Raw genomic sequence first — 24,953 nt, forward strand, 5'->3', positions numbered from 1 at the left:
TCAGTTTGGATTCTGCTGTTTTACTAAAATAGAGGTTTCCAAGTCAGGTGTGTGAGGTGCAGCTATAATCCTAAAACTGAGGCAGGAGGACGTTTTCAGTCCATAAGTTCAAGGCCAGCCTCACCAGCACAGGAAGATCTCACTAACACCCAGAATTAAGATGAATCAGGGCAGCAAACGACAGGATGTTTCCATAAAAGACTGAAGCAGCCCTTCCCAATGTGGGATCTCCTTTGGCCTCTTCCCATCAGGCTGTGAGGTCTCTTCACCTTCTCTCCCTTACAGATGACCCTGGGCCTCACTTTGACCAACAGAACTCAGCAGAATAGAGTGAAGGGTCACTGTATATCTAAGGTTGGCTTTCTGCAGCCTTGAGCTTTCATACTGTACCCCCGTGAAAGACAGCATGATGTGAGTTATAAAAACAAGACTGCTAGATGACAAGACATGAGTGGATAGGGAAAACAGAGTCATCCAACAACAGCCTTGGAAAGTAAGCAAGGCGCTCCTGGATACTCCATCGAGCCATATGCGCTGATACCCTTTGGAGAAGCCAGGATGTCCAGTCAACCCATCAATGTACAAACAAATTAAGAGAACAAGCCAGATGGCGGCTGCCGAGGGAGGAGTCAGAAGCGTTCATGGGAATCTGCTCATATTCCAGTAAGCAATTCCATACCCAAGCTCATGCAAGGAATGCTAATGGAACTCAGTGGGTCACAAAAAATCCAAATGAAAGTAAGAGACAGACTTGTTGGGAAAGGGTGGAGGGAGTGGGAGGGAGTGAGGGAGGGTGATAGGGAGATACAAACAAAATACAATATTTACATCTATATACTCATCAAATAGGAAAAACGAAGGACTGCAGCTAGTCCAGGCTTCCACACTTAGGAAAACTACCATGCAGCAGTACATGAATACAAGGGACGTGTACACACACATGGCATTCTGCCCAGAGATCCACAGAACAGCTGTTTCCTCTCCATTCTTGGACTTTATTATGATTTGGGTCACCAGGGCTCTCTCAGGCTTCCCAAGCTGTGATGGTTAATCACGACTGTCAACTTTATTGAGTTTAGAGTCGATAGGGAAACAGGCCTCTGAGATATTTATCAAGTATTATCAAGATTGGGGAAATAAAGATCAAAAGATTAGCCGGGTGTGGTGGCGCACGCCTTTGATCCCAGCACTCAGGAGGCAGAGGCAGGTGGATTTCTGAGTTCGAGGCCAGCCTGGCCTACAAAATGAGTTCCAGGAGAGCCAGGGCTATACAGAGAAACTCTGTCTCAAACCCCCCACTCCCCCCCAAAAAATCAAAAGATTGACCCTAAATGTAGGCAGTACCTGTCTTCCTTGGGCTGGGGTCCCAGACTACATAAGGAGAAACTGCTAAGCAAAAGCATTTCTGCCCCCTGGCCCTCTCTTTACCTGACTGTGGACACAAAGGGACTATGGCTTCAAGTTCCTAGCTTGGTGACGTCACCACCCCCACCCCTATCCTGATGGACCGAACTCCCCAACTATGAATCAAAAGAAACCCTCCCTTGCTTACGTTGCTTTTATCAGATATTTGGTAACCAAACTGAAAAATATAACTACTATACAAGTTAATCCAAAAAGCTCCAGTCCCAGAACATGCAAGAGCCCATCTGGCTAGGCCATAGGGTTGGAAGTAAGCCTGCACGGGACAGAAGGCAAGGGAGAAAAGGGTGGAACTGAAGATGACACAGACAGGAGTGGGAGCAGAGGAGACCCGGGGTCCAGCCACTCTCCAGGCACGTTCAACTACATTTTGTCGAAGGAGCCAGTAAGTCCCTGTTCCACCTCCCCACTGACTTTCCCCACACTCAGCTTATCCTGGCTCTCTCTGCCCCCAGGGGAGCCTTGGCAAACGTACGGAATTTCTAATTCCATCTTATCTCAGGAAAAATGAAAAGCACTGGGGAATACACTGTGAGCCACTCTGCGCAGAGGGGATAAACATTACATCATGTTCCCAAGTGAACTGAAGCTTCCTTCCCACAGACTTACCATTTTTATAAATCCATTGATCAAATGGGCCAGCATCCTTTTCTCATCCTCCAGCGTGAGAGCGCTAGGATCAATAATGGTGCATAATTAACCCAGGGGCAGCAAATGTAGCCGTCTGAAGAGAAGAGCACCAGAGGCCGGCGCTTTAACTAGCCGAGGCGCCTGTGCAATGTCCAGATGCAGAAACTCCCAACAGGCTGCCTGTCTATCTTTGGATAGAAGTGTTAACCAAAGGGAACACAATTCAAATGTCTGACTCCTCTCCCTAAAGACACCCTGCCGTTCTGAAAGTGTCTTTATCAACAGCACAAGAGAAACAACCTTCTTTGGAATTCAGGCAGCAAGCTCTAATATCAGAGTTTATATTTCAGAGAAAACCTGGCATCTTCTCATTTTCAAAAAATGCTACCACACACCAAAGGACTAACAGACACCCAGACCCTCGCCATCAAACGCCTACCATCTCCTGCTGCCCTGCCTGGTTTGTTTCCCTGTGACTACCCATTCCTATCTCCACCCAGCAAGCCACCTTATTTTTGCATGCATTTGAAAACAGATATCATTTATAATTGACAGAAAATTTAACACAAATACAAATTTCCAATTGTTGAGTCTAGTTTTGATTATTCATACAAATAGTTCTCCAAATTCATTTTTAAAGTCTTTAAAATGTGGCTTTGGTGGTTGAGATCAGTAGCAGAGTGCTGGCCTCGCACTCGGCAAGGCCTTGGGTTAAATCTCCAGGAACAAAAATAAACAGGAATGAAAGTTTCATTTGGCTCATTATAAGGGAAAAGAAGTTTCAGCAAATACTGCATTTTCTTTTGACATTCAGTGTGCCCTAGGTTCTTTTTGTTTTTAGTATTTGAGCCAGGGTCTCATTATATGACCCAGGCTGGCCTCCTGCCTGAGCATCCAGAGAACTGGGCTTACAAGTGTACAGTAGCGTGCTTGGTGCCCTGTAGTTAGTTCTTTAAGACAGCATCTTCCAGCCTTCCTCATTGCTAGGTCTGATAAAGTGGATGCAGGTCAAGTGTGACTCTTCCATGTGTTGTCCCTCAGAGAAAGCTGCTATTCTTTAAGGCATAGACTATGGACTGGTGAGGAAGGCCACCTTCCAGCAGGAAGATGGGTAGCAAGGCTCAGCAACAACACAGAAGGAGCTGGACCCTCGAGTGAAGTTCCTAAGAGCTATCAGTGTGCACTGTGGTCTCTTGAGCCAAACACTACCTTGCAAATGTAAGTACATATGCGCTTTTATTTCTATTTTTGCTCAATTAAAGTCTACTGGGCTCATTTGTTATGAAAATGCATTATTACTGTTGTTGTCAAGACAAAGTCCCACCATGTAGTCTGACTTGGAACTTGTGATCTTCCTGCCTTAGTCTTCCAAGTGCTGGGATTACTAGTGTGTGCCACTGCACCTGGCAACAGTGCAATACTGATAGCATTTGGATTTTTATAACTACTCATGAATTTGAAGGCACAGTTATAAAGATTCTAAAATTAATAGGAGGGGCGCATCCTGTGGATGATGAAGTTCCAAAGCAACTTTCTCCAGCCATAAAACACTCCCCAGTGAATCAAGCTGCTGGGCAAAAATTCTCTGGAGACTAAAATAAGCTACAAATAACGTACAAGATGGATTATAAACACAAAACCCTAAAACGCAGAGGGGGATAGCTCATCCTCTGATGAAAAGGCTCGGCCTGAGGCTAGACCTGAGCTTTCAACAACCCGGGCACATAAAGCAATGTAAGAAATGAAAGCTAGGAAGGATAGCTCAGCGGTTGCGAGTACGGGCTGTTCTTCCTGGGGAGCCGCGTTCAATTCTCAAACCCAAATGCAGCTCACAACTGATTGCAATTCCAGCTCTAGGAGAGCCATCCATCACCCTCACACTGACACACGTGCAGGAAAAACACCAATTCGCATAAAATAAACCATTTTCTTAAAAAAAGAAATGAAGCTATGCCATTTGCATGTTTAATAACGAGCTAAATGTAAGATAAAGTAAGAGGCTATGCTACTGGCTGGGTGAGCTGTCCCTATACTAACTACTGCTCTAAGAAATCTCTAGGAGACAGAATTGGAATTCACTTGCGCAAGAGTAGCCTCTTCTTCCAATAGAAACCTCTCTGCAAAAATAATACGCTATCTCATTTCTCTTCTGAAGGTTGGCCTATACTCCTTGTTCTATAGGGCTGGAATGTTCTTGTCAATAGGAGTGTGTGCGCGCTCACACATGCATGCAGAGAATACAGAGATGTCAAGCGTCTTTGTCAATTGTGCTGCCCCTGTTTTGAACAGGGCCTCACTGAACCCAGAGCTTCTCCATTCTAATAGCTGGGCTGGCTTGGGGGAACCCACCTGTCTCTGCATCCCCACCAGTGAGGTTAGAGATGTGCACAGCAGCATCTGGTTTTTACATGGATGCCAGGAATCCAAACCCAGGCCCTCTTATTTGCACAGCAGGCACATTATCAACCGAACCATCCCCCAGCCCCTGTGAGCAGATATCTCTTTTCATTTTTCTTGTGTTTTTTTTTTTTTTTTGTATGTGTGTGAGTCTGTATGAGTTTGCATGCACCACGTGAATGCAGGAATCTGTAGAGGTGAGAAGAGGATTTCAGATCCCCTGGCACTGGAGTTACACGAGATTGTGAGCCAACAGCTGGGTCCTAGGACTCAAACCCAAGTCCACCACAAGAGCAAGAGCACTCTGATTCCGTGCACCCTCTCTCCAGCCCCAGTTATAGGGAATCTAGACCAGGTCAAGCTGTTTGCAGCAGCAGCTTACAGATGCCCCCCCCCCCTCCATGCACCCCGGCTACAGTGCAATTCAGTTTTAAAGAACAGCTTACTTCACAGAGTCGTGCATAGTCTTGCAAATGTGCAAAAGGGCATTGAGGATGACAGGGTCCTTGGTTGGCTCCTGCTGGTGCCTAGGAGACATTAGAGACAATTGTAAGAGCTCTGTTCATGGCCATGAGAACAGGTTGGGTTCTCGTCAGCTATGCATGTCTAGGAATCCCAGTGCATCCGTCGGGTGCGCTGCTCTGGTTTGCCCTCAGTTCTTCTGTAAGTCACAGGGTGCTCCTGATAGACTGGACCGCCCTTCCTTACAAAATCACAGGGAGTTTTACTACATGCAACACCTTCTGCTGCTGCCCACAACCTGCACAATCATTAAATGCCAGACAAAACGTGACATAAGAGCACAAACTCTTGAGATGAACCTTCATGTAAAGTAGGTGTGTTCGTTTCAAGTATGATAAAGTAGTCAAAATTAATCTTATAGGAAAGAATGCATTTAAAGATTTTATTCATTTTTCCTGGTATGTATTTGTGAGGGGTGGGTGTCGGCACGCTGTAAAACGTATGTAGAGGTCAGAGAACAACTCTGGGGATTGAACTGGGGTTATCAGGTTTGCGCAACGAGTGCCTTACCCCATGGACCAGGCCAGGAATTAATCTTCTAGAAAGGTAAGCAGAGGGCCAGGATGGCTACGTGGGTAAAGGCAGATGCCACTATGCCTGACAACCCTCATGGTGGAAGGAGAAAACAAACTCAAGTCCCTCTGCCCTCCCCACCTGCACCGCAGCATACTCGTGCTGGCGCTCGCGCACACACACATTTACATTTACATACACGTGCACACACATGTACATATACACATACGCACATACCTGTACTTGTGCACACATACATGCACATGCACACACAGAGAAAAATAAATGTATCTAAAGTTTTTTTAAATTAGAAAAAGATAAAAATAACTCTTAGAATATTTTGGAGTAATATTAAACTCAATTTTCTAAACTCACCCATACTTATGTACTTCCTATTTAGAGCAATTTTCGCTTTACAATGTAGCCTTCCCCTATGAGAACCTATCCGAAATCACTGATAAACTAAACTAGTTACATGTTGTCCACTACATTCAAAATTAGTGTGTTTCTTTAAAAGCGGGCTTCGTCTGTGTCCACAGACTGTCGCCGTCATCTCTCCTTCCTCGAGACTGTCTGTCTGTCACTGTCATCCCTCCTTCCTCCACTACTGCATACACTCTCACTTCCTGTCTCTGTATCTCACCCTGTCTCCTCCCCGAATTTCATGAGAAATTCTGGCCTCACCACTTAGGCGGTTGAGGGGGTTTGTTCTTTGTTTGGGATTTTTTGAGATAGAATCTGGTTGTACTGCCCAGGCTGGTTTCAAATTCTAGGACCTAAGCGATCCTCCTGCCTCAGCTTCCTCAGATCCATGCCACCATACGCATGAGGGTAAGGTTATATATAGGTGTTCCAGTTCTAGAACAATGTACTATACGATAGGCTCTTGGCATACTTGCGTGGGACACTCTCCACTATTTGACAGGCATTTTGTGTATCTGTTTGGGTAGATAATGTTCTATCTTGAACACTTAATGCCTTAGAATCTAAAACAAACAAACCTAACTAAATTAAAATTAAAGTGATGGGAAGAAGGCTCAGCAGGTAACACTGCTTGCCATGTGAAAAACCAGATATGGCTGTGCACTGCCTGTACATTACACGGAACACTGCCAGTAGGCGGTTTTAAGAAATATGGACTTAAAAAAATGACAAGAACTAAATTAGAGGCGCTGGAGGGATGGCTCAGCGGCTAAGAGCAACTGACTGCTCTTCTGAAGGTCCTGAGTTCAATTCCCAGCAACCACATGGTCACAACCATCTGTAACAAGATCTGACACCCTCTTCTGGAGTGTCTGAAGACAGCTACAGGGTACTTACATATAATAACAAATAAATCTTAAAAAAAAAAGAACTAAATTAGAAAATGAAAGTAGCCTGCTATGTACCCCCGTACTGAAGGCAGCTTTCTTGGCCCCGGTCCCTGCTGCTTACTGCCGTACTGCCCATGGATTGCTCGGCTTGTTTTCCTCTTTTTTTTTTAATAAATTATTTTAAATCATATATACATATATATATGTGTGTGTGTGTGTGTATACATATACACATATATATTAATATATACATATATATACCATACATATTATATATATTACATGTTAGACATATATTATATATAATACATATATTTAAATTTAAATATTTAAATACAATATAATATGTATGTATATATACATATATACATATATATAATATTACATATATAATTCTCTCTCTGCAAACACACATACATACACACAAACAACAAGGTCTTGCTAGCTTTGAGCCTACCATCTGCCTGCTTCAGCCTCCTGGCAATGGGATTATAGGAATGATCCCTTGGGGCTGGCTCCTGCCTTTAGTACGTTTCTGCCTGTGGCGTTTTAGGGATGAGTGGTGCTTTCGGCACTAGGCTTCAGAGCGCATGAACTACCAACGCAGCTCATGCGGTGCTTGGACTCTAGGCGGCCAGTTGTGCGGCCCCATACTCACTTGATAAAGGCTTCCATGATGCACTTGCAAACCTCTACCCGCACACTCTCTTTCTGGAACATGTCCAGAAATGGTAGAAACTTTTCCTAGGAACAAAGAAAGCATTTGATGTGTAACTGACACAAGTAACTAGAAAGCAAGAATTTGTGGGTCATCTTTTTGGAGGTGGGGCTGTCAAACAAGCAGAAGGAGTGCTTGGGAGTCCCCTGGAAGACCTAGCCTGGAATTCTTTTGTTGTTGTTGTTGTTTTGGTTTTTTTTTTAATGATTACAGATTAAACACCCTTAATCCAAAATCTGAAATTTTAGATGTTCCCAATTCCATAATTTTCAGAAAGTGCCAACATGATGCCTCAAGTTCCTATCATGACATTCTGCGTCATTGTTGCTGCACAGTTTGGCAGTGTGGGCACAGAACATGTCAGGCACGTCCCTGAGCTTGCACCATTAGTCTCCTGTACAGAATCATAAAACTGCTGTATGAAACTCTGGCTCTGTGGAAAAGTGTATATGAAACACGAGTGAATTCTACGCTTAGATTTGGGTCCTATGAATGTTTCCAAATCTAACAACAAAATACCAAGTGTGAAATGCTTCTCGCCCTGAGCATCTGGATACTGGGTGCTCAATGTGCAGCATGTGCGGTGCACACCCCTCTGATGAGGAAGAAAATAAACAGAAATAGCATTTTTCTTTCAGTCTGTGTGTACTGTATTTCCTAGTGGTGCTTCTGTCCCTGGAGCATTACTGCTTGTTAAGCGGATAGGGCCTGCTTTTACAAAGGCCTGGGTAACAGGGACATATGACTGCGACCGAAGACAGTGTCTCCAAAGGTCATTGAGAGATGCTACTCACCACTGAGAAAAGAACTGAGAAATCGTGGAAGTGGGCGATGACTTTCTGAATTATTGACTGGAGCTGTGAAATTGAACACAAGTTGCTTAATAAAACCTCTGTGCTCAAAACGGCAGCCCTCCTTCAGCACTCCCCACTACAATCACAACAGCCTGGATTGTTTAAGGAAGGAAACAGCTGCGGTTAGACCCTGCCTCAGTCGGTTGCCCTTCTCTACCTCATCCTTCAGTGGGGACTGTGTCTTGGCCTCAGCCCCTTCTCCCCAGTGGCAGTGTCCCGTGATGATTAAGTAGGTCGACCCGTGTGCTCAGGGAAGAGCCTGTTCTGCAATGCTTTCTGCTTTTCTTTCAAAATAAAAGAAGGCCCAGAGTAGCTTGAGTCACAGTGTGTTGCCAGGGATAACTTGGAACTTCTAATCCTTCCACCTCCTCCTCCGCAATGCTGAGATTATAAGTATGTGCCACCATGCCTGTTTTATATGGTTCTGGGGTATCTACTCCAGGGCTTTGAGCACGCTAGGCAAGCACTCTGCCAACTGAACGACACCCCTGGATTTCATCCCAGCTTCTGTTGCTAGTCTAGCAGACCACAACCAACTTAGATCTATAGTCTCACACAACTATTCAAACTGTAAGTGAAGCATGAGAGCAGCTAGAATCAACATGATGAGTATCTATGTGCTAATAAAACTTTATTTAAACAAGTCAGTGATGGGCTACAAGTGGGTATGGGCCACAGACTGCCATCCCCGTTATAGCCTACCATGGTCCTGCATTTCTTTATTACTTCAGCAAAAGGAAGATGATGGAGTTTACCAGTGGAGTCAAGGGCCACTGACCCCAAAGATCGTACCAAGGCTCATTAATGCCCAGAGCTTCCTGGCTACTGACTTCATCCTAGGTATACAGACTCTCAGCCAAAAACAGCTTGGCCTGGGAGAACCAGGGAGATGCTGCTTCTAAATAAAAAGTAACTCCTGGCCTTTGGATGCTACCCAGAACATTTCTTGACAAACCCCTTGTTTGTACTAGAAACTGTTGCCGTATCTCCTCTCAAGATTACAAGCACAAAAGTAGAAGTGTACAAGCTCACTTCTTACGGAAGCAGCTGGCCAGGAGAGCTGAGGGAAAGACTAAGGTGGCTACTGGCAGGGAAACAGTGAGTTCGAGGCCAGCCCAGTCAAGACATGGGAGACCTTATCTGAAAACAATAAGAAAAGGAAAACTTTGCGATGAGCATTGTACTATATAAGACTCTAGCACAGGTAACTGACCCCTTTGGAACAAAAACATTTTTAAACACTTATGCATAGCTACGTGTATGTTACAGTTTTAAAAGATAGCGTTTTTTTCCCCAGTGACCTTTCATTATGAAAATGCAGTAAACAGAAGGCATTGTCCAGCACCCATCTGCTCCTCAGTGGGTTCTACAAAAGGAACATGTGTCCTCCCTGGCTGTATCCCTCACCCAAACACCCATAATGGTGTGACTTATAAACACAGTGTGCAGATTTTTGTTTTGTAATAATTTCAAGTTTACAGGAAAGCCAAAAGTATTACACTAAGAGCTCCTGCACCTTCTTTACCCAAATTCACCAAATTTTACTAATTTGGCCAACATATGTGCTATGGTTTATAGGTGTCTCTCAAAGGTCCTTGTATTGAAGTCTTGGTTTCCTGGATAGCACAACTGGGAGAGGGCTTTATTCATGGGTGCTGGGGATTTGAACTCAGGTTCTTGCAAATCAAGTATTCTAACTTGGGGAGCTACTCCTCAGCTCTCCCCCAGTTCCTTTTGCTGTTCAGACTGGAAGCCCAGGAGACTACTTTATCTCACACCCCCATGAATGTTTGACCACTTCCTTATTTTCTGGCACACAGTAAAAAACAAAACAAAAAACAAAAAGTGCTAGCTATCGAGAAGGCTCAGTAGGTAAAACAGCTTGCCACCAAGCCTCACAACTCAACTTTGATTCCCAGGACCCACAAGGTGGAAGGAGAGAGCTTCCACAAACTGTCCTCTGACCTGCACAGGTACCCACACCACACACAAAATAAATGCACATGGCGTACATATTTCTAAAATAGCTCTAGGCTTACTCTACGTCTTCATCCTAGTGGTAAGCCACTTCTCTCGGGGCCATTGGAGTTCCCCTTTTTCTAACGTGATGCTCGCTTCAGCAAAGAGCACTGCCATGAACAGCCCACTTACATACATCTATTATTTTTTTGGTTATTTGATAATTTATTATCTCATAGTGGCATGTAGGAGCATAAAGATTTACCACAAAAATATATGGGTACTGAACTGAACATACAAAACATTCACTGTGTCTGGTGGCTTTAAAAAAAATGTCACAGTAGTAAAGCGACAATTTACCAGGAGGCCCAGGAACAAAGGTGAATGCCATCAACCAGAGGGCTTGCATCCCAGACAGGGGAACTGGAGCCAATTTCTCTCCTGAATCCATGTCTGCTTCCTCTGCTCTTTCCTTTCCAAAGGCAGGCTGACTCACTCCAGTCTCCAGGATGAGCTGGGTGACCCTCCTCTGGCTGGCCGGCAGCGTGACTGTCCAGCTGCCTGCCTGAAGACGCTGCTTTATCAGAGAACCCTGATTGTCTGTTCGTGCTCTCTGACCAATTTTTCCATAGTGTCTTAAGTTTATCTACTGAGCTACATGCCCAGCACTCTGGGCATCTTTTCTAAGTTCTTTCTAGTGTGACAGAATTATAATATGGTGTGACCCCCTCCCCCTCTTGGAATGGACGGACACACACACACACAGTTTGCTTGTTTTGAGACAGGATCTCATGAAGCCCAGGCTGGCCTTGAATTTACTAGTAGGCTGAGGTAGGCAGTGGCTGCTTGGTTAAGCAGTGATGATTTGATTTATATTTTTATTATACTTTTATTATCTTTTATTTAGCAAATGTTGGAAATAATATTAATACTTTTTTTTTTAAAGTTTAAGTTCACTTACTAGGAACATAGGCATTTGATATACAGGGGACACTGACGATGCTTATTCAGAATTTGCCACGGGTCCAAAATCATTTCAGTATTTCTATGCCACATCTCAACCTTCACAACTACTCTGAGGATAGGACTAACATTAGCCCCATTCTACAGAGGGCAAAAGTGAGGCCTGGGGCAAGGATGCACCAGAGCCAAGATTAAATGCAGGCTCCCCAGGTGTACATCTGACCAGTCCAAGAGTGCTTCAGTCACAGAATAAGATGCCCACAGTGGGACGTGCAAACCTGTTACCTGGGGGTAAGAGTCCTCAAATGCTCGATCCGGAGTCATGTGCTTGATGACGTCAGCCAGAACAGTGTTAACTTCTCGTTTCTATACAGGGAACAAAACCAACTCTGTTGTCAGGTGGAGACGCCCAGCTCTCTGACGTGCCCATGATATCGGGCTGGCTGGGTAGCTCAGTGAGCACTCCCCAGCACGTGTGAGGCCCTGGGTTCATCTCAGGACCAAACCCAACCAACCAACCAAAAAGCCACACACCTTCCAGAAAATCATTTCAAATATTCCAAAAGAATAAATACAAGGAAAGAAATCCTGTCCACAGCCTCAGTACAGTACCCCCCCCCCCCATGGCTGTGTTACTCTAAATCAGGACTGAACACACTGGTCTACAAAGATTAAGTCATTTAGGCTACTTTCTGCCTACCTGGCCCAGGTTCCTGCCTCAGCACCTGGGAAGTAAGCAGGGAGGCATTGTGGGAAGCATTAAGACTCACCCCTTACAAGCCTTCTGCCCTAACTTCAGTCATCTGTGCCAAGGAGCCACGTACAGCCCAAGTCCAGCCTACTGTACATAACCAGCAAGTGACGAATAGCTTCGCATTCAGCCCAGTACAGACGGTATTACATGACAGCAACATTTCTGAGACCCGCATTTTCAGAGTGTGTAAGTAAGGTTTACAGGATCCCAGCCGTGCAACCCCATTCGCTGTCTGCCGTAACAGAACACCATATGGAGGGAGTTTCAAGAGCAGAGCTTTCCTACCTGTGGCCCTATACAGGTGGTGAGTCTCAGACTCAGGGCCTGAAGCAAAGCCTGCTCCGCACAAACAGCTCCCGCTCACAGGGCCCTCTCGAGATGGAAGGGACCAACGGACTCTTTAGGATTTTGTTTTAAGGCCACTATTCCCACCCATGAGGGCTCCACTCTCAGGACATGATACATCTTTCTAAATTACACTGGCTTCCTTGGGATAGTTAACGAGAGGTGGCATGACCCGTGCTCAGAATGCCAGCCAGCAGTGTGAGCTGTGGGCAGCTGCCTGTGGCTCCAGTTTTTAATACCGAGGCCTCAGTGAACAGGTACGGGCACGTGAATGCAGGAGACAGGGTGGACACAGATGTGCAAACCACAGCCCTGCTCTAACTGCCAAAGGGCTTGGTGCTCAAGCACGAGGATGTGCGTTGTGGCCCGCAGCACCCATAAGAAGCTAGGAGCAGGTCTGTATACCTGTAACTCCAGGCCTGGAGACAGCCGGGACAGAGGGACTAGAGACAGGAGGATTGCTGACTACTGGTCTGCTCACTCTGCCTCAGGGAAATAAGGCAATAGTAATGTGTTTAGCATTTTCAAACATTTAGAACCTGCATGTGCTTCCCACCCACAGGCAAAACCAACACTTCTTTCCCTGGGTGCAGACAAAACCATAGTTTGGGGAATTTTAGACTCATCACCGTCATTATTGTCATTCAGAACCAGTTTTCATTTTTAAGGTAAACATGTTCACACACACACAGCCCTCCCATACACCTATCATAATGATAAGTGAGATGGATGGCTGGAGACTTGGCTCAGCAGTTAAGAACACTTGCTGTTCTTTTATGAGGACCAGAGTTTGAAGTTCGATACCCACACTAGATAGCACACAAAGTACTCTGATTACAGCTGACGGGACCTGACTCTGACACCTCTGTTTCCACAGGCACATACACATGCATGCAGTAACCCCTTTCCCCCAACAGTTTCCTCCAATAGACACACACACACACATACACACACACACACACACACACACACACACACACACAAAGAAATAAACCTTAAAAATGAAAACTGGTTCTGAATGACAATAATGACGGTGATGATGATGATGGTGGTGGCAGTGGTGATGATGATGATGCAGTAAGAGGAAGACACCTAGAGTTGACCTCTGACCTCCATGTGTGCATACAGAGTACACACATACACACACCAAAATATTTAATAATGTTTTTAAAACAAGTTAACTCTGGCAAGAAGGCCAGAAGAGTCCAGGTCTACCTGATTCTAAAGCCCTTATTCTTTGATGAGTCTAAAATTCCCCAAACTATGGTTTTGTCTGCACCCAGGGAAAGAAGTGTTGGTTTTGCCTGTGGGTGGGAAGCACATGCAGGTTCTAAATGTTTGAAAATGCTAAACAACACCGATATTAAATAAAATAGAAAAAAAGAAAAGGAAAACGCTGCCCACTATACGCTCATGGAAGTTTATAAAGCATTTTCGCATCTCGCCCAGTAGCCAAGGGACCACTGGTCAGCCTCGTCTGACACGGCACTGCCCAGCCTGACAGCCTGAAGTGTCAACGTTGAGCCATTGTGGGACACACTTGCTGACGCCACATGCTAATACTCCTCAGAACGTGACTTCTAAGAGCTGGACTGAGTGTTGTGTGCCTACAGCTCCAGTCACTCCTTTAGCCCAGGACTTTGAGGCCTGTCTGGACAACACAGTAAGGCCCCAGCTCAAGTATCACTGCAGTATCCCTAAGTGGGCAGGCGCTGTTGCTGTGGTAACCATTGAAGCACAAAAGCCTTTGGAAAACAACCCCACAGTCATACTCACCGTGAAATGCCTGCAGGTGTACTCTACCCAAACCTCGGCACAATTAATGTAGTCCTACAAAGAAAGGGAAAAGTCGTTTTAGGGTGAGCACAGCACCTCTAAACTTTCATCACAAAGATCACAGACAACTCCTCAAGGGCTCTAAGGGGAGAGAGAGACAGAACTGTCTGGCTGACTCTGACAGTTGGAATATACTCCCAGGGTTGGGGCTGCTTGGAGAGGCAGAGTTGGAGGAGTAAGAGGAGGAGGCCCTCTGAGGGCTATGGCCCAGCCTAGCCTCCGGCCTGCCCTCTCTGCTTCCTGACTCCACCAAGCTATAAGAGGCTGCATACAGCACAAACCCCTATGCATGAACCTAGTTCTTCTGCCCTCCCTGCCCTGACAGTTGGATCCTCTTGACTGCGAGCCAAATTCAACTGCCTCCCATAGGTTGCTTCTGACCCATGCCTGGTCAGAGCACGACATTTAATTGACATGTGTTACCATGAAAAGCGAGTTATAAAAGGAAACATGTAGCCTGAAGCTTGCTGTGGACTCTGATCCCAGCACTGTTCCGCAGGCCAAGATGCAAATCTAGGGAGCTCTGCCTTGCTTATTGAGTAAAGGGCCCAAGGTCTGAGGAGACCTTGCTCCTCAGCATAAAAGCCCTCTCATCTCTGCACAACACCTCCGGGGGGATCTCACTCAGAGCTCAAGGTTTGCTTGTTGCCTTAAAAATAAAGCATTTGATCCACAGAAGGGTTGTACATCTATCTTATGAAAAAGTCTGAAAAGCCCTAAAGGGGCCAGGGACATGGCTCAGCAGGTAAGAGCACATGCCACCAAGACTGACAACCTAAGGTTGACTCCCGGAACCTGTGTTAAAAAGCCCGATGTCATGGTGACACTTTCAGTCCCAGCTCCCAGAAGGCAAAGGCTCTATGAGTTCCAGGCCAGTCTGGTCTACATAGAGTACCCTCAGCCAGGAACAAAGACGATCAACAAACAAAACCGGGGAGGAAGAAAGTCCACAGGCAGCGAGCCTGGAGCTGTGCAGAAACAAGGCAGAAGGCAGGACCTGCACCTGAACTGTCCCTCGGACTTGTACACGGATACCAAGGCACAAGTGCAGTCACGTGCACACACACACACACACACACACACACACACACACACACACCTCACAGCCATGGCAGTCATCACACTCACAACAGCACATGCCACCAGCTGGTCTATCCTTAAGACTTCTGGCAGCCCTGGTGCTCAACAGCTAGTCCTCAGTCCTTTAGGGCTCTCCAAGTAGGTGGCTACTTCAAATATACACTTGGCTATTACACTCTGGATGCCCTCTGCACAGCTGGAAGACTCCCAAAGTTTCAATACTGGTAACTGTATGCTTTGTGTGCATTGTGGGGCCTTAGAAACAAAGTATGATTGAGACAGAAAACATGAAGAAACATCTTTAATGCCATTTGATCCCTCTAAATGTTAATAAATAATACAAAGACAATTTCCTTTTTTACAAGTTTGATTAGTAGAAATTTCATTCATCATTAGGCTTTTTGATGTTGTTTGTTTTGGTTTTTTGAGACAGGGTCTCCCTTACATAGCACAGGCTGATCTTAAATGATTCATCCTCCTGCCTCAGACTCCTGAACACTGCAATTACAGATGTGAGTCACCATAGATGGCTAACGCTTGTTTCTTTAAAACAAATGTACAGCCCAGCAGTTAAGAACAATTGTTGCTCTTGCAAAGAGCCCAGGTTTGGTTCCCAGCACCCACGTGGCAGCTCACAACTGTCCATAACTTCAGTTCCAGGGGACCTAATGCCCGTTCAGTTCCAGGGGACCTAATGCCCGTTCTGGCCTCCACAGTCACTGCACACAAGTAGTGCACAGACATACACACAGGCAAAACACCCATACACATTTTTAAAATTAAGTGTATATTATACAACTTCTATGAAAACGGTGGTTCTGCGGTCTAAATGCCCACTCACCTGAGGATTCTTCAGTTTAGTGATGACTTTCCAAGCTTCATTGAGAATCTGAAGTCGATCGTTCTCAGGAGGATCAGCCAAAGCCAAGTTTAACCCCAATGATCGAAAAAGGAGATGCTAAGAAGTACCAAACAGTTATGTTACTGAGATTTTAAGTCAAAATAACGTGACTCAGAGAGAAGGAGAGGGCTCCAACATTTCACCTGTCTCCAGGGAAACCTTCCCGAGACCTCTGTCTGAGATTGTATGGATCCACCCAAACAACTCGGAGAAACTCAGGTCTGGCTCCAGCTGCCAGAGCACCTCGGGGTAGAGCCTGCATCTGCCTGAGCTCAGTTCCCAGTGCACCTCTAAGTGAGCTGGCTTCGGATAGTAGTCTACTCTGCAGGTCTAATCTGGAGGAAGTTTCCACTAATTGGGTAGAACGTGGGGGTGGGGGGGGATGTGTGTGTTCACAGGTATGTGTGTGTGCATGTGTACGAAAAGGCCACAGATCAGACCTGAGTGCTATTCCTCAGGAGCCGCCTACCTTGGTTTTGTTCTTATTTTTTTTTAAAGATTTATTTATTTGTTTGTTTTTATATAAGCACACTGCAACTGTCTTCACACACACCAGAAGAGGGCATCAGATTCCATTACGGATGGTTGTGAGCCACCATGTGGTTGCTGGGGATTGAACTCAGGACCTCTGGAAGAGCAGCCAGTGCTCTTAACCCTTGAGCCATCTCTCTAGCCTTGGTTTTTGTGACAAGGTCTCTTACTGGCACCTGGGCATCACCAATTAGGTTGCCTGGCCAGTGACTCTAGGGGTGTGCCTGCCTCCATCTGCCCAGGACTGGGATGACACACACTATCACTCCGGGCTTTTATATGGGCACCAAATTTAGATCCTCAGTCAAGCTTGAACAAGTATTTAACTATCTGCAACCTTCATAGCCCAAAGGCTATGAAGACATTTTAAAGACATGTGAGCAAAGTCTTTCCTAAATACTCTACAGTGAGTACATTCACGGATTCTGCACTCAAGCCCCCTCCACGGTGTTTATACACAGCACTTACACAGCGTTAACGGTCCTGAATCTCAGTTATCTTCCATCACATCCTTTAGGCCCGCACTGCCCCGCCCCCTCTGCCCTCCAGGGCAATCAGATAGACACCTTCTGTCTCTTCTCTCTCTTTTCCTATTACACAATAAGTCCAGAGCCTACCTTGGGGAAGCCGGACTCGTCACACTCTTTGATCATGCCGATGAAGTCCATAGACCTGGTGGCAACGAACTCAGCCCTGAAAGCTGACATCACGGAGTTCAACAGCAAAGCACTGCAAGACACAGGCGCCTCAGGATGCACGCCTCCATTTATTACTTTGGTTTGTGAAAGCAAGTCTTTCTCTGTAGCCTAGGCTGGCATTGAACCTGCAATCTCCCCATCTCCACACCTCAAATTGTGCGGTGACAGACAGGTGTCACCGTACCTGGCTTGAAAGCCACATTTAATGCTAGGAAGTATACTGCCAAGGGTGACTGACAGCTTTGAATGGGAAGGTTAGAAAGAAAAACAAACAAACAAACAACAACAACAAAAAAAACAATCAAAACAGCAGATATAGCAAGGGCAGTCTCTGAGGCTGCCACAAACTCACTACTTAGCTGGAATTTGACAATGTTTGAATTAACTAGATGGATGGACAGGAGAATCAGTCCAACCCACTTAAATAGAAGTGAGCCTTCAGGAGACTGGTGTACTAGCAAAACTCAATATTCAATAACAATCTGAGTCCTTGCTATAAATGTATGTCTTTTATAAAAGGAATTCCTAATGAAGAGACCTTTGAATTTTGGGTACTGGAGGCAGAACAAAGCCCACTCATGGATACAGAGTGTCTGCCACCAAGAGAGTAGCAAAAGAGAACCTCATATACCCAGGAGGCGTGAGAACCAAGTACATCCTGGCCCTACCACTGACCACAGCCCCATAAGGAAAAGGATATTATCATCACTCCCATTTTTGCAAAGGGGAGGCACAGGGCAGTCAGGTAAGTGGCCCAATATCACAAAGCTAAAATAGGATGAAGCTGAGGTCTGAGACCAGGCAATTCAAATCCATTGTTTTGAACCTCCACACAGGCTAACCTACCTCTCTGCCAGCACTTATCCATGTTAGGGGTAAAAGGTCAAAAACATGAACAGAAAGAAGCAAGTGACGGCTGAGGAGATAGCTCAGTTGGCCAAGTACTTACTGCACATGTGAGGAGTTAGGTTCAAACTTCCAGCACTTCTATAATAACCTGAGTGTGGTGATGCATACCTGTAACCCCACAGCTGGACAGGCAGAGACAGGAAGACATCTGGGGCTAACGGAATCAGTAAGCTCCAGGTTCACGAGAGACCCAGCTCAAGAAATAAGGTGGAGAGCAACAGAGAAAGAAACCTAACACTGACCGCTATGCATGGACTCAGACAGACAGACAGATACACACACACTCACAGACACACGCACACTCACACACACACACACACACATACATACTCAGCCACTAACTCCAACGTCAAGCACGGGCCTTATGAGCCTTTGAAATACTTACTTGTTCCCTAGTTTCTTACATCTTTCCATCATCTCCGTCAGCAAAGCCTAGGAAGTTTAAGAGGAAAGGCATCAGCATGGCGGATGTAAAGCAACAAAGTGCCACACCCTAAACAGCAGCCAATTTACATAATGCAAATTCCCACACCTCTCATTGCCAGACCAGGACGGGAAGGATAAGAAAGCAAAACAATTCGTTTCCGAGGCCTTTAAAGGGAAGGATAAAGGACGGGGGCTGAGCATCAAGTGCTTCCGGGGTCAGGTCCAGCCTCCCTGGCTACTAAAGCCGAGACCTTGGTGAGAGACCGACTCTACCGAAATGTGTCTCCCCACACTCACAGAGGACATCATCCTACCCATACGGTCACTACAGGATGATGCGCCTCTGGCTTCTGGGCAAGACAATGATGGAAAGTTCCTAAGTTTGTATGACATTCCTACCGGTCTGTCAAAGTGCTGTGGCCTGCTCAGTAGTGCAGTCAAAAAGCCATCAAGAAGCGCCAGGTTACAGCTCGGTGCCCACGAGTCACAGAACGAGAGCTTGCTGTTGTGTTCTTATCTCTCCCACCCAGGTGCATCACTCTTCTCCCATTTCACAGAAGAGAAACTGAGGCATGGCACAGCAACAGATTTTAGCCACAGCCACATTGCTGGCAACCAGGGCCAGCAATGACCCCAAATGAGCTGGCCCTGGTACAAAGACTACATTCTTTGCCATGTGTTCTTTCCAAGGTTCTAAGAGTGTCCTTCCCCCCAAGGGGGACGGTTTACTCCTGGGCACTAATGGCTTCGGAGCTATCTTAAGACAATGCCGTGTCTTCAAAAGAGCTCCTGGGTTTTATGTTTTGTTTTGAAAAATCGATGCATGAAGTGGCCTTTAGGGCAGTGGTTTGGGAACTGTTTTGTATACAGACAAGGTCAAGCCGAGGACAGAAGGGCTAATGTCAGCCGTCCAGACACTGAGCACTTGACTGAGCCTCAGGTGTCAGAATAATTCTCCTCTCTTCTGCATGCTTTGTGGTGGGACGCTGCACACCATAGGCTATGCCAGACAGGCAAGGGCTTCCTCATACGGAGTGGAAAGGAGGTTTGATCCTGAAGCCAAAATGATAGCCTGTGCATTTTTAGGATCCCTTTTTCAAATTCTGCACCCCACATAAAACTAGATCCTGTTGTGGACTAAATCATGTGTCCCCCATCTCAAATTCCAATGAGAAATTAATCAGGAAGTGGGCTTTGAGGGGGGAAAGTGCTAAGGTTAACTGAGGTCATCAGGGTGGGACCCCATCCAAAAGGGTTATGAAGGAAGGTTGAGAGAGCAGGGAGGTGTGTGCACAAAGGAAAGGACACAGCAAGGATATAGCCATTTGCACACAGAAGAGGAAGGCCTCCCCAGAGACCAGGTCTGCTGGCATCTCGACCTTGCTTGGCCTTCAAGGCCTCCAGAATTGAGACAGCGAAGGTCTGTTGCTCAGGCCTCCCGGTCTGTGCTCCCCCGACTGGAGGGCCTGAGTTATATAACAAATATTCCACTAAGCCATGGCAGCCTCGCTCTGCTTTTCCTTGTAGACTTAGTTATGTGATCCATTTCTAGCTGCTGAGACAGGCTGGGAAGTATTCTAAGGACTTTGAGAGGGAAAAAAAAATCAAATTATGATGTAAGGGTTGCAGTGGCTGCAGACACCTCGCTCCTAGCAGGGGGCTGTAGAACAGAAGGACAGACAGAGGTTGCCTGGCCCAGAATGTCTTGCTATTGAAGGGCATACGGAACTATATTTGTCAGCCAGGCCTGTTGACTGTCTGTTCCTCACAGCCAGAAGCATCCCGACTGCTGCTAAGATGCTGTCTCTGTGGTTTCCCGACCCACTGGAGACACACTGCTACTTGAAAACTTACCCTTGACGATTAACTCCAAGTGCTATCTCAGAAAAGCTGGAAAAGGGACATTCCACACAACTGTGATGCTCCACAGCACAGAAACGCTCATTCAAAACCGACTGAAAGAGCAACCTGAACACAATGACCAATGTCTGGGGCACAGAGGAGCAGGCAGTCAGGATCTCACACAATGACCAATGTCTGGGGCACAGAGGAGCAGGCAGGCAGGATCTCACGATGTCTTGAGGGCCATTCTTCCGTACACTCACATGCACAGAAGTGTGTTGGCCTTTTTTAGGGTTTTGGACAGTCTTGGTGTATAGCCCAGATTGAACTGACACTTGCTATGTGACCTAGGCTAGCCTCTGGCCCGTCATCATCCTGATTCAGCCTCTTGGGTGTCCAGTCACCATGCCTGACCTACTTAGTGCTTCTGAAAAGATGAACTGGGGAAGATGCCCATCTATAGGGAAAACAATCAGGTTTTCTAAAGTTCTTTTTTTGGGAGGCTGGAGAGATGGCTCAGCCAGCCAGGTGCCGGTTTCATAAGCATAATAAAGACTTGAGTTTGGATCTCAAAACCCAAGAAAAAGCCAGGCAAAGAGATCTGCACCTCAGAACTGGAGGCTGAGGGACTGCGGACAGGATCCCTGGAGCTCACTGTCCCGCCAGCCCAGCCTACTCAATGAACTTTGAGTTTAATGAGAGACCCTGTCTCCAAAACTAAAGATGGCTGGCTGGCAAGATTGCTCACCAAGTAAGGGCTCTAACCACGCAAGCTTGGCGACCTGGGTACAAAGGACACCGAGTTGTCCTCTGGCCTCCATGTGTTCACTTTGGCACATGTAACCCCCCTCCTTAAACCACACAATAATAGTAAATAAGTAAACTTTAATTAAAAAAATAAAGGTGGCTGGGCGTGGTGGCGCACGCCTTTAATCCCAGTACTTGGAAGGCAGAGGCAGGTGGATTTCTGAGTTCGAGGCCAGCCTGGTCTACAAAGTGAGTTCCAGGACAGCCAGGGCTATATAGAGAAACCCTGTCTCGAAAAACCAAAAGAAAGAAAGAAAGAAAGAAAGAAAGAAAGAAAGAAAGAAAGAAAGAAAGAAAGAAAGGAAGGAAGGAAGGAAGGAAGGAAGGAAGGAAGGAAGGAAGGAAGGAAGAAAGGTGGAATATAATTGAGGAAAACACATGACATCTACCTGTGGCCTCTATACTAACAAGTTCATACACCATACACAACACCACACGGAGACAAAACAACACCTACAATGCACATACAAACACATACAAACTGGGGCTGCCATACGGAATAAAGGCGCATCCCTAAGTGTCCAGGGAGGCAAGCGAGACACAAGAAGACGAAGCCACTAGAGGCTAATTTTATTTGTTTGTTTGTTTATTTATTTATTTATTTATGTTTTCCTGATCTTTGACAAGGACAAGAGGACTAACAGTTCAAAGACAGCTGACGTCATAACTGCTGGGGACAGCATACAGTGACAGGGACTGCTCTCAGTAGGCCAGGATGGAGACATCTCAGAAGCTCTCAGCAGCTCCTTATATAAAAGGATGGTGTCTGGGACCCTGAGGAGCAGAAGACATATCCATCCAGGGGATTTGCCATCAGAAATAAGGGACTGCTCTCAGTAGGCCAGGATGGAGGCTCTCAGTAGCCCACGGCAGCTCCCATTTCCCATTTCTCATTTCAGTTGTTCCCATTTCTCCTAACTTTAGCCCTGGACAACAGCTGTATAGATTTCATTTGTGTGTGACTGTTTTTCAGTTGGTCTTGGTGTGCATAATTATTTTATTATATCTGACTTTCTTACTTCTTTCTCCTCCTGTTCTGGTGAATTTTGAGTCCTAATGGCTTAGGTACGTGCTGTGCACTCTCATCTTGGAAACAATGAAAGAACTGCACAGTGGTAGTTCCAGATTAGTGCCTGACTTACAAAGAAAGTTTGAAGACATTATTAGAAAATGAAATAGAGCCAACATTAGGGCCCTAAGAAAGGAAAAAACTATTGAAGTTATGAAATAAGCTTTACACAACATTTAAGAGCGGTTCCTGGATAAACAAGTATAGGATATGTAAAATCTTATACTAGTAAAACTAAGTCAAAACCCTGGGACTCTTACGAGAGTCATTGTGCGCAATGTGCAGAAGCAGAAAGCTAGCAGAAATGCCGAGTTAAGGGTTAACCTGAGTCTTTCTGGCCACTGCCTGGCAGCTTTGCCCATCTCGTTTATCACTGGAGCTTCACAGGAAAACGCAGGTAGCTGACCTCAGAGCTCTGATCTCTAAAGTATAATAAGTCAAAAGTTAAAGTTTAAATAATGGTAAACTTACAATTATTATTACTTTGGCTATAGGCCTGGGAATAGGGAAAGAGTGAAACTTTGGAGAACAATTGTGATTCTTAATTCTTTATGGAACATGGTTATTCTTTTGAATTTGATTTGGCAATGATTATACAATATCTTTTTTTTTCTACCTGCTTTTGGAGTATCAATAAAAGACTGAGAAAAGAAAAAGACAAGAGAGACTGAGAGAGCATATGAGGTGAATGTGGAGAGAGAATGAAGAGTGAGAGAGAGAGAGCATGAGAAGAGCATGTGAGAGTGAGTGAGGAGAGCATGTGAGGTGTGTATGGAGAGAGTGTGTGTGTGAATGAAAGGAGAACACTCAGAGGTGTATAGGAGTATGAGAGTTTGAGAAAAGAAAGGTGCATAGGAGAAAAAACAGAGTGTACAAGAAAATACAGAGTGTGTGCAGCCTCAAGCTGTGAGCGAGCGAGTGAGCGAACAAGAAAGAGAACAGAGAGTGAGAAAGAGAGAAACTTTAAGCCTTAAAAACTTGCCTGTCAGCTTGAACCAGAAAAGTCGTCTATGTATATTTATTATGTGCCTTCCGGAAACCCTGCTTCCAGCTGCGAACTCTGATCCTGTGTCGAGGCTAGACCTCTGGCCAGGCCACACTCCTGAAGAACTCCCAGCTTGACATACTTGGCTCTCTGCACAACAGAACTTGCGATGCATACGGTATGCACTGTGTTGTTGGCCTGCGCTTATACTTACTATCGCTCCTGCTCCTACATTTCGTTATGTCTACATTTTATTTTTATAAAACTATAAAGGAAATGGCTAAACACAAAAGTTCTAAGACTACACAAGTGCATCTAGAAAGACGTGGTTCCTCCCCTTCTAATCATAACTGGTAACATTTTGGTGTTGGTCTTTCTAGAACTTTCCCTTCGCCTTGTTATTATTATAGAAGCCTGTTTTGTTTTTATAGGAACAAGATAACCCTATACACATCTGACTGCAAACTACCTGTCTACTCAAGAGTCAAGGCCAGCTCCCGTGCTTCCACGTTAGCATGCAAAATCAGCCACCATCATCTTAACGATTGAGCAATCACACCAGAGGCAGACAGTTTCAAGCTGACCCTAACTGACAGATGCTAAGAACGGCTTTCTTCCATTGTTCCTGTCATTTCTCTTCACTGGGGTTTCTTCCTAATAAATAAATAAATAAAGCATAACTGTGTGCAGAAGCGTATATACTAGAAGTCTGTGCTAAGAGCTCATCTTGCACGTTTGTGGGTATATAGGAGGTATATGTGAGTGGTGTATGTGCACCTGTGTGTACAGGTTCGTGTATACACAGACACCAGAAGAGGACACGGACTATCCTGTTCCCTCTCTCTCTCTGCTTTGTTCCTTTTAGACAGGATCTCTCACTGATCCTGGAGCTATTCTAGTAGCCAGGAAACCCAGCAATCCTTCTGTCACTGTACCCACCAGGGGAACGTGCAGCCACAGGAATGGGCAGCCAACTTTTTACATGGGTACTAGAGATTCGATCTCAGATCCTGATGCTTATACAGCAAGTGTTCTTACCTGCTAAGCCATCTCTCCAGCCTCATTTTATTATTATTACTACTACTATTATTATTTACTAGTGTTGAGTGTGAGTACAGGCATTCTCATGCTATGGGGCATGTGTGGAGGTTAGAGGAAGCCTTAAAGATTTGGCTCTCTCCTTTTATGCTTATGTGGGTTCTGGGGATGGAACTTAGATCACCAGGCTTATGTGGTCTTACCACAGCATCTGTACCCCCTGAGACAATCTCACTGGCCCTATACTTTTCCATTTTTAAAACTGGGTCTTGTTACGTAGCCTAGGCTAGCCTCAACCTCAGATTCATTATGTAGCCCTGGCTGACCTCCAACTTGAGGTAACCGTCCTGCCTCAATCTCCCAACAACTGAGATGACAGGTGTGTGTCACCTTGCCTGTCCTATGTTTTACAACCTTTAAGGAGTAATTTCCAGTGAGCAG

At 45.6% G+C, this 24,953-nt stretch overlaps 1 protein-coding gene across 1 annotated transcript in view; it reads right to left on the reverse strand.

Moving 5' to 3' along the window:
• The window catches only part of Vps35l (VPS35 endosomal protein sorting factor like), a 99,772-nt gene that overhangs the window by 31,759 nt on the left and 43,060 nt on the right, over positions 1–24,953 (reverse strand). The window contains exons 15-23 of the mRNA XM_021166497.3: positions 18,731–18,777; positions 17,356–17,467; positions 16,148–16,264; positions 14,167–14,220; positions 11,577–11,657; positions 8,310–8,372; positions 7,456–7,541; positions 4,896–4,976; positions 2,032–2,095 (exon numbers count right to left, since the gene is read on the reverse strand). Of these exons, the coding sequence (XP_021022156.1) occupies positions 2,032–2,095; positions 4,896–4,976; positions 7,456–7,541; positions 8,310–8,372; positions 11,577–11,657; positions 14,167–14,220; positions 16,148–16,264; positions 17,356–17,467; positions 18,731–18,777 (705 nt within the window). The remainder of the gene's footprint in view (positions 1–2,031; positions 2,096–4,895; positions 4,977–7,455; positions 7,542–8,309; positions 8,373–11,576; positions 11,658–14,166; positions 14,221–16,147; positions 16,265–17,355; positions 17,468–18,730; positions 18,778–24,953) is intronic.

The sequence above is a fragment of the Mus caroli genome, unplaced genomic scaffold, assembly GCF_978045245.1.
Source record: "Mus caroli unplaced genomic scaffold, Mus_caroli_1 scaffold_8, whole genome shotgun sequence".
NCBI lineage: Eukaryota > Metazoa > Chordata > Mammalia > Rodentia > Muridae > Mus > Mus caroli.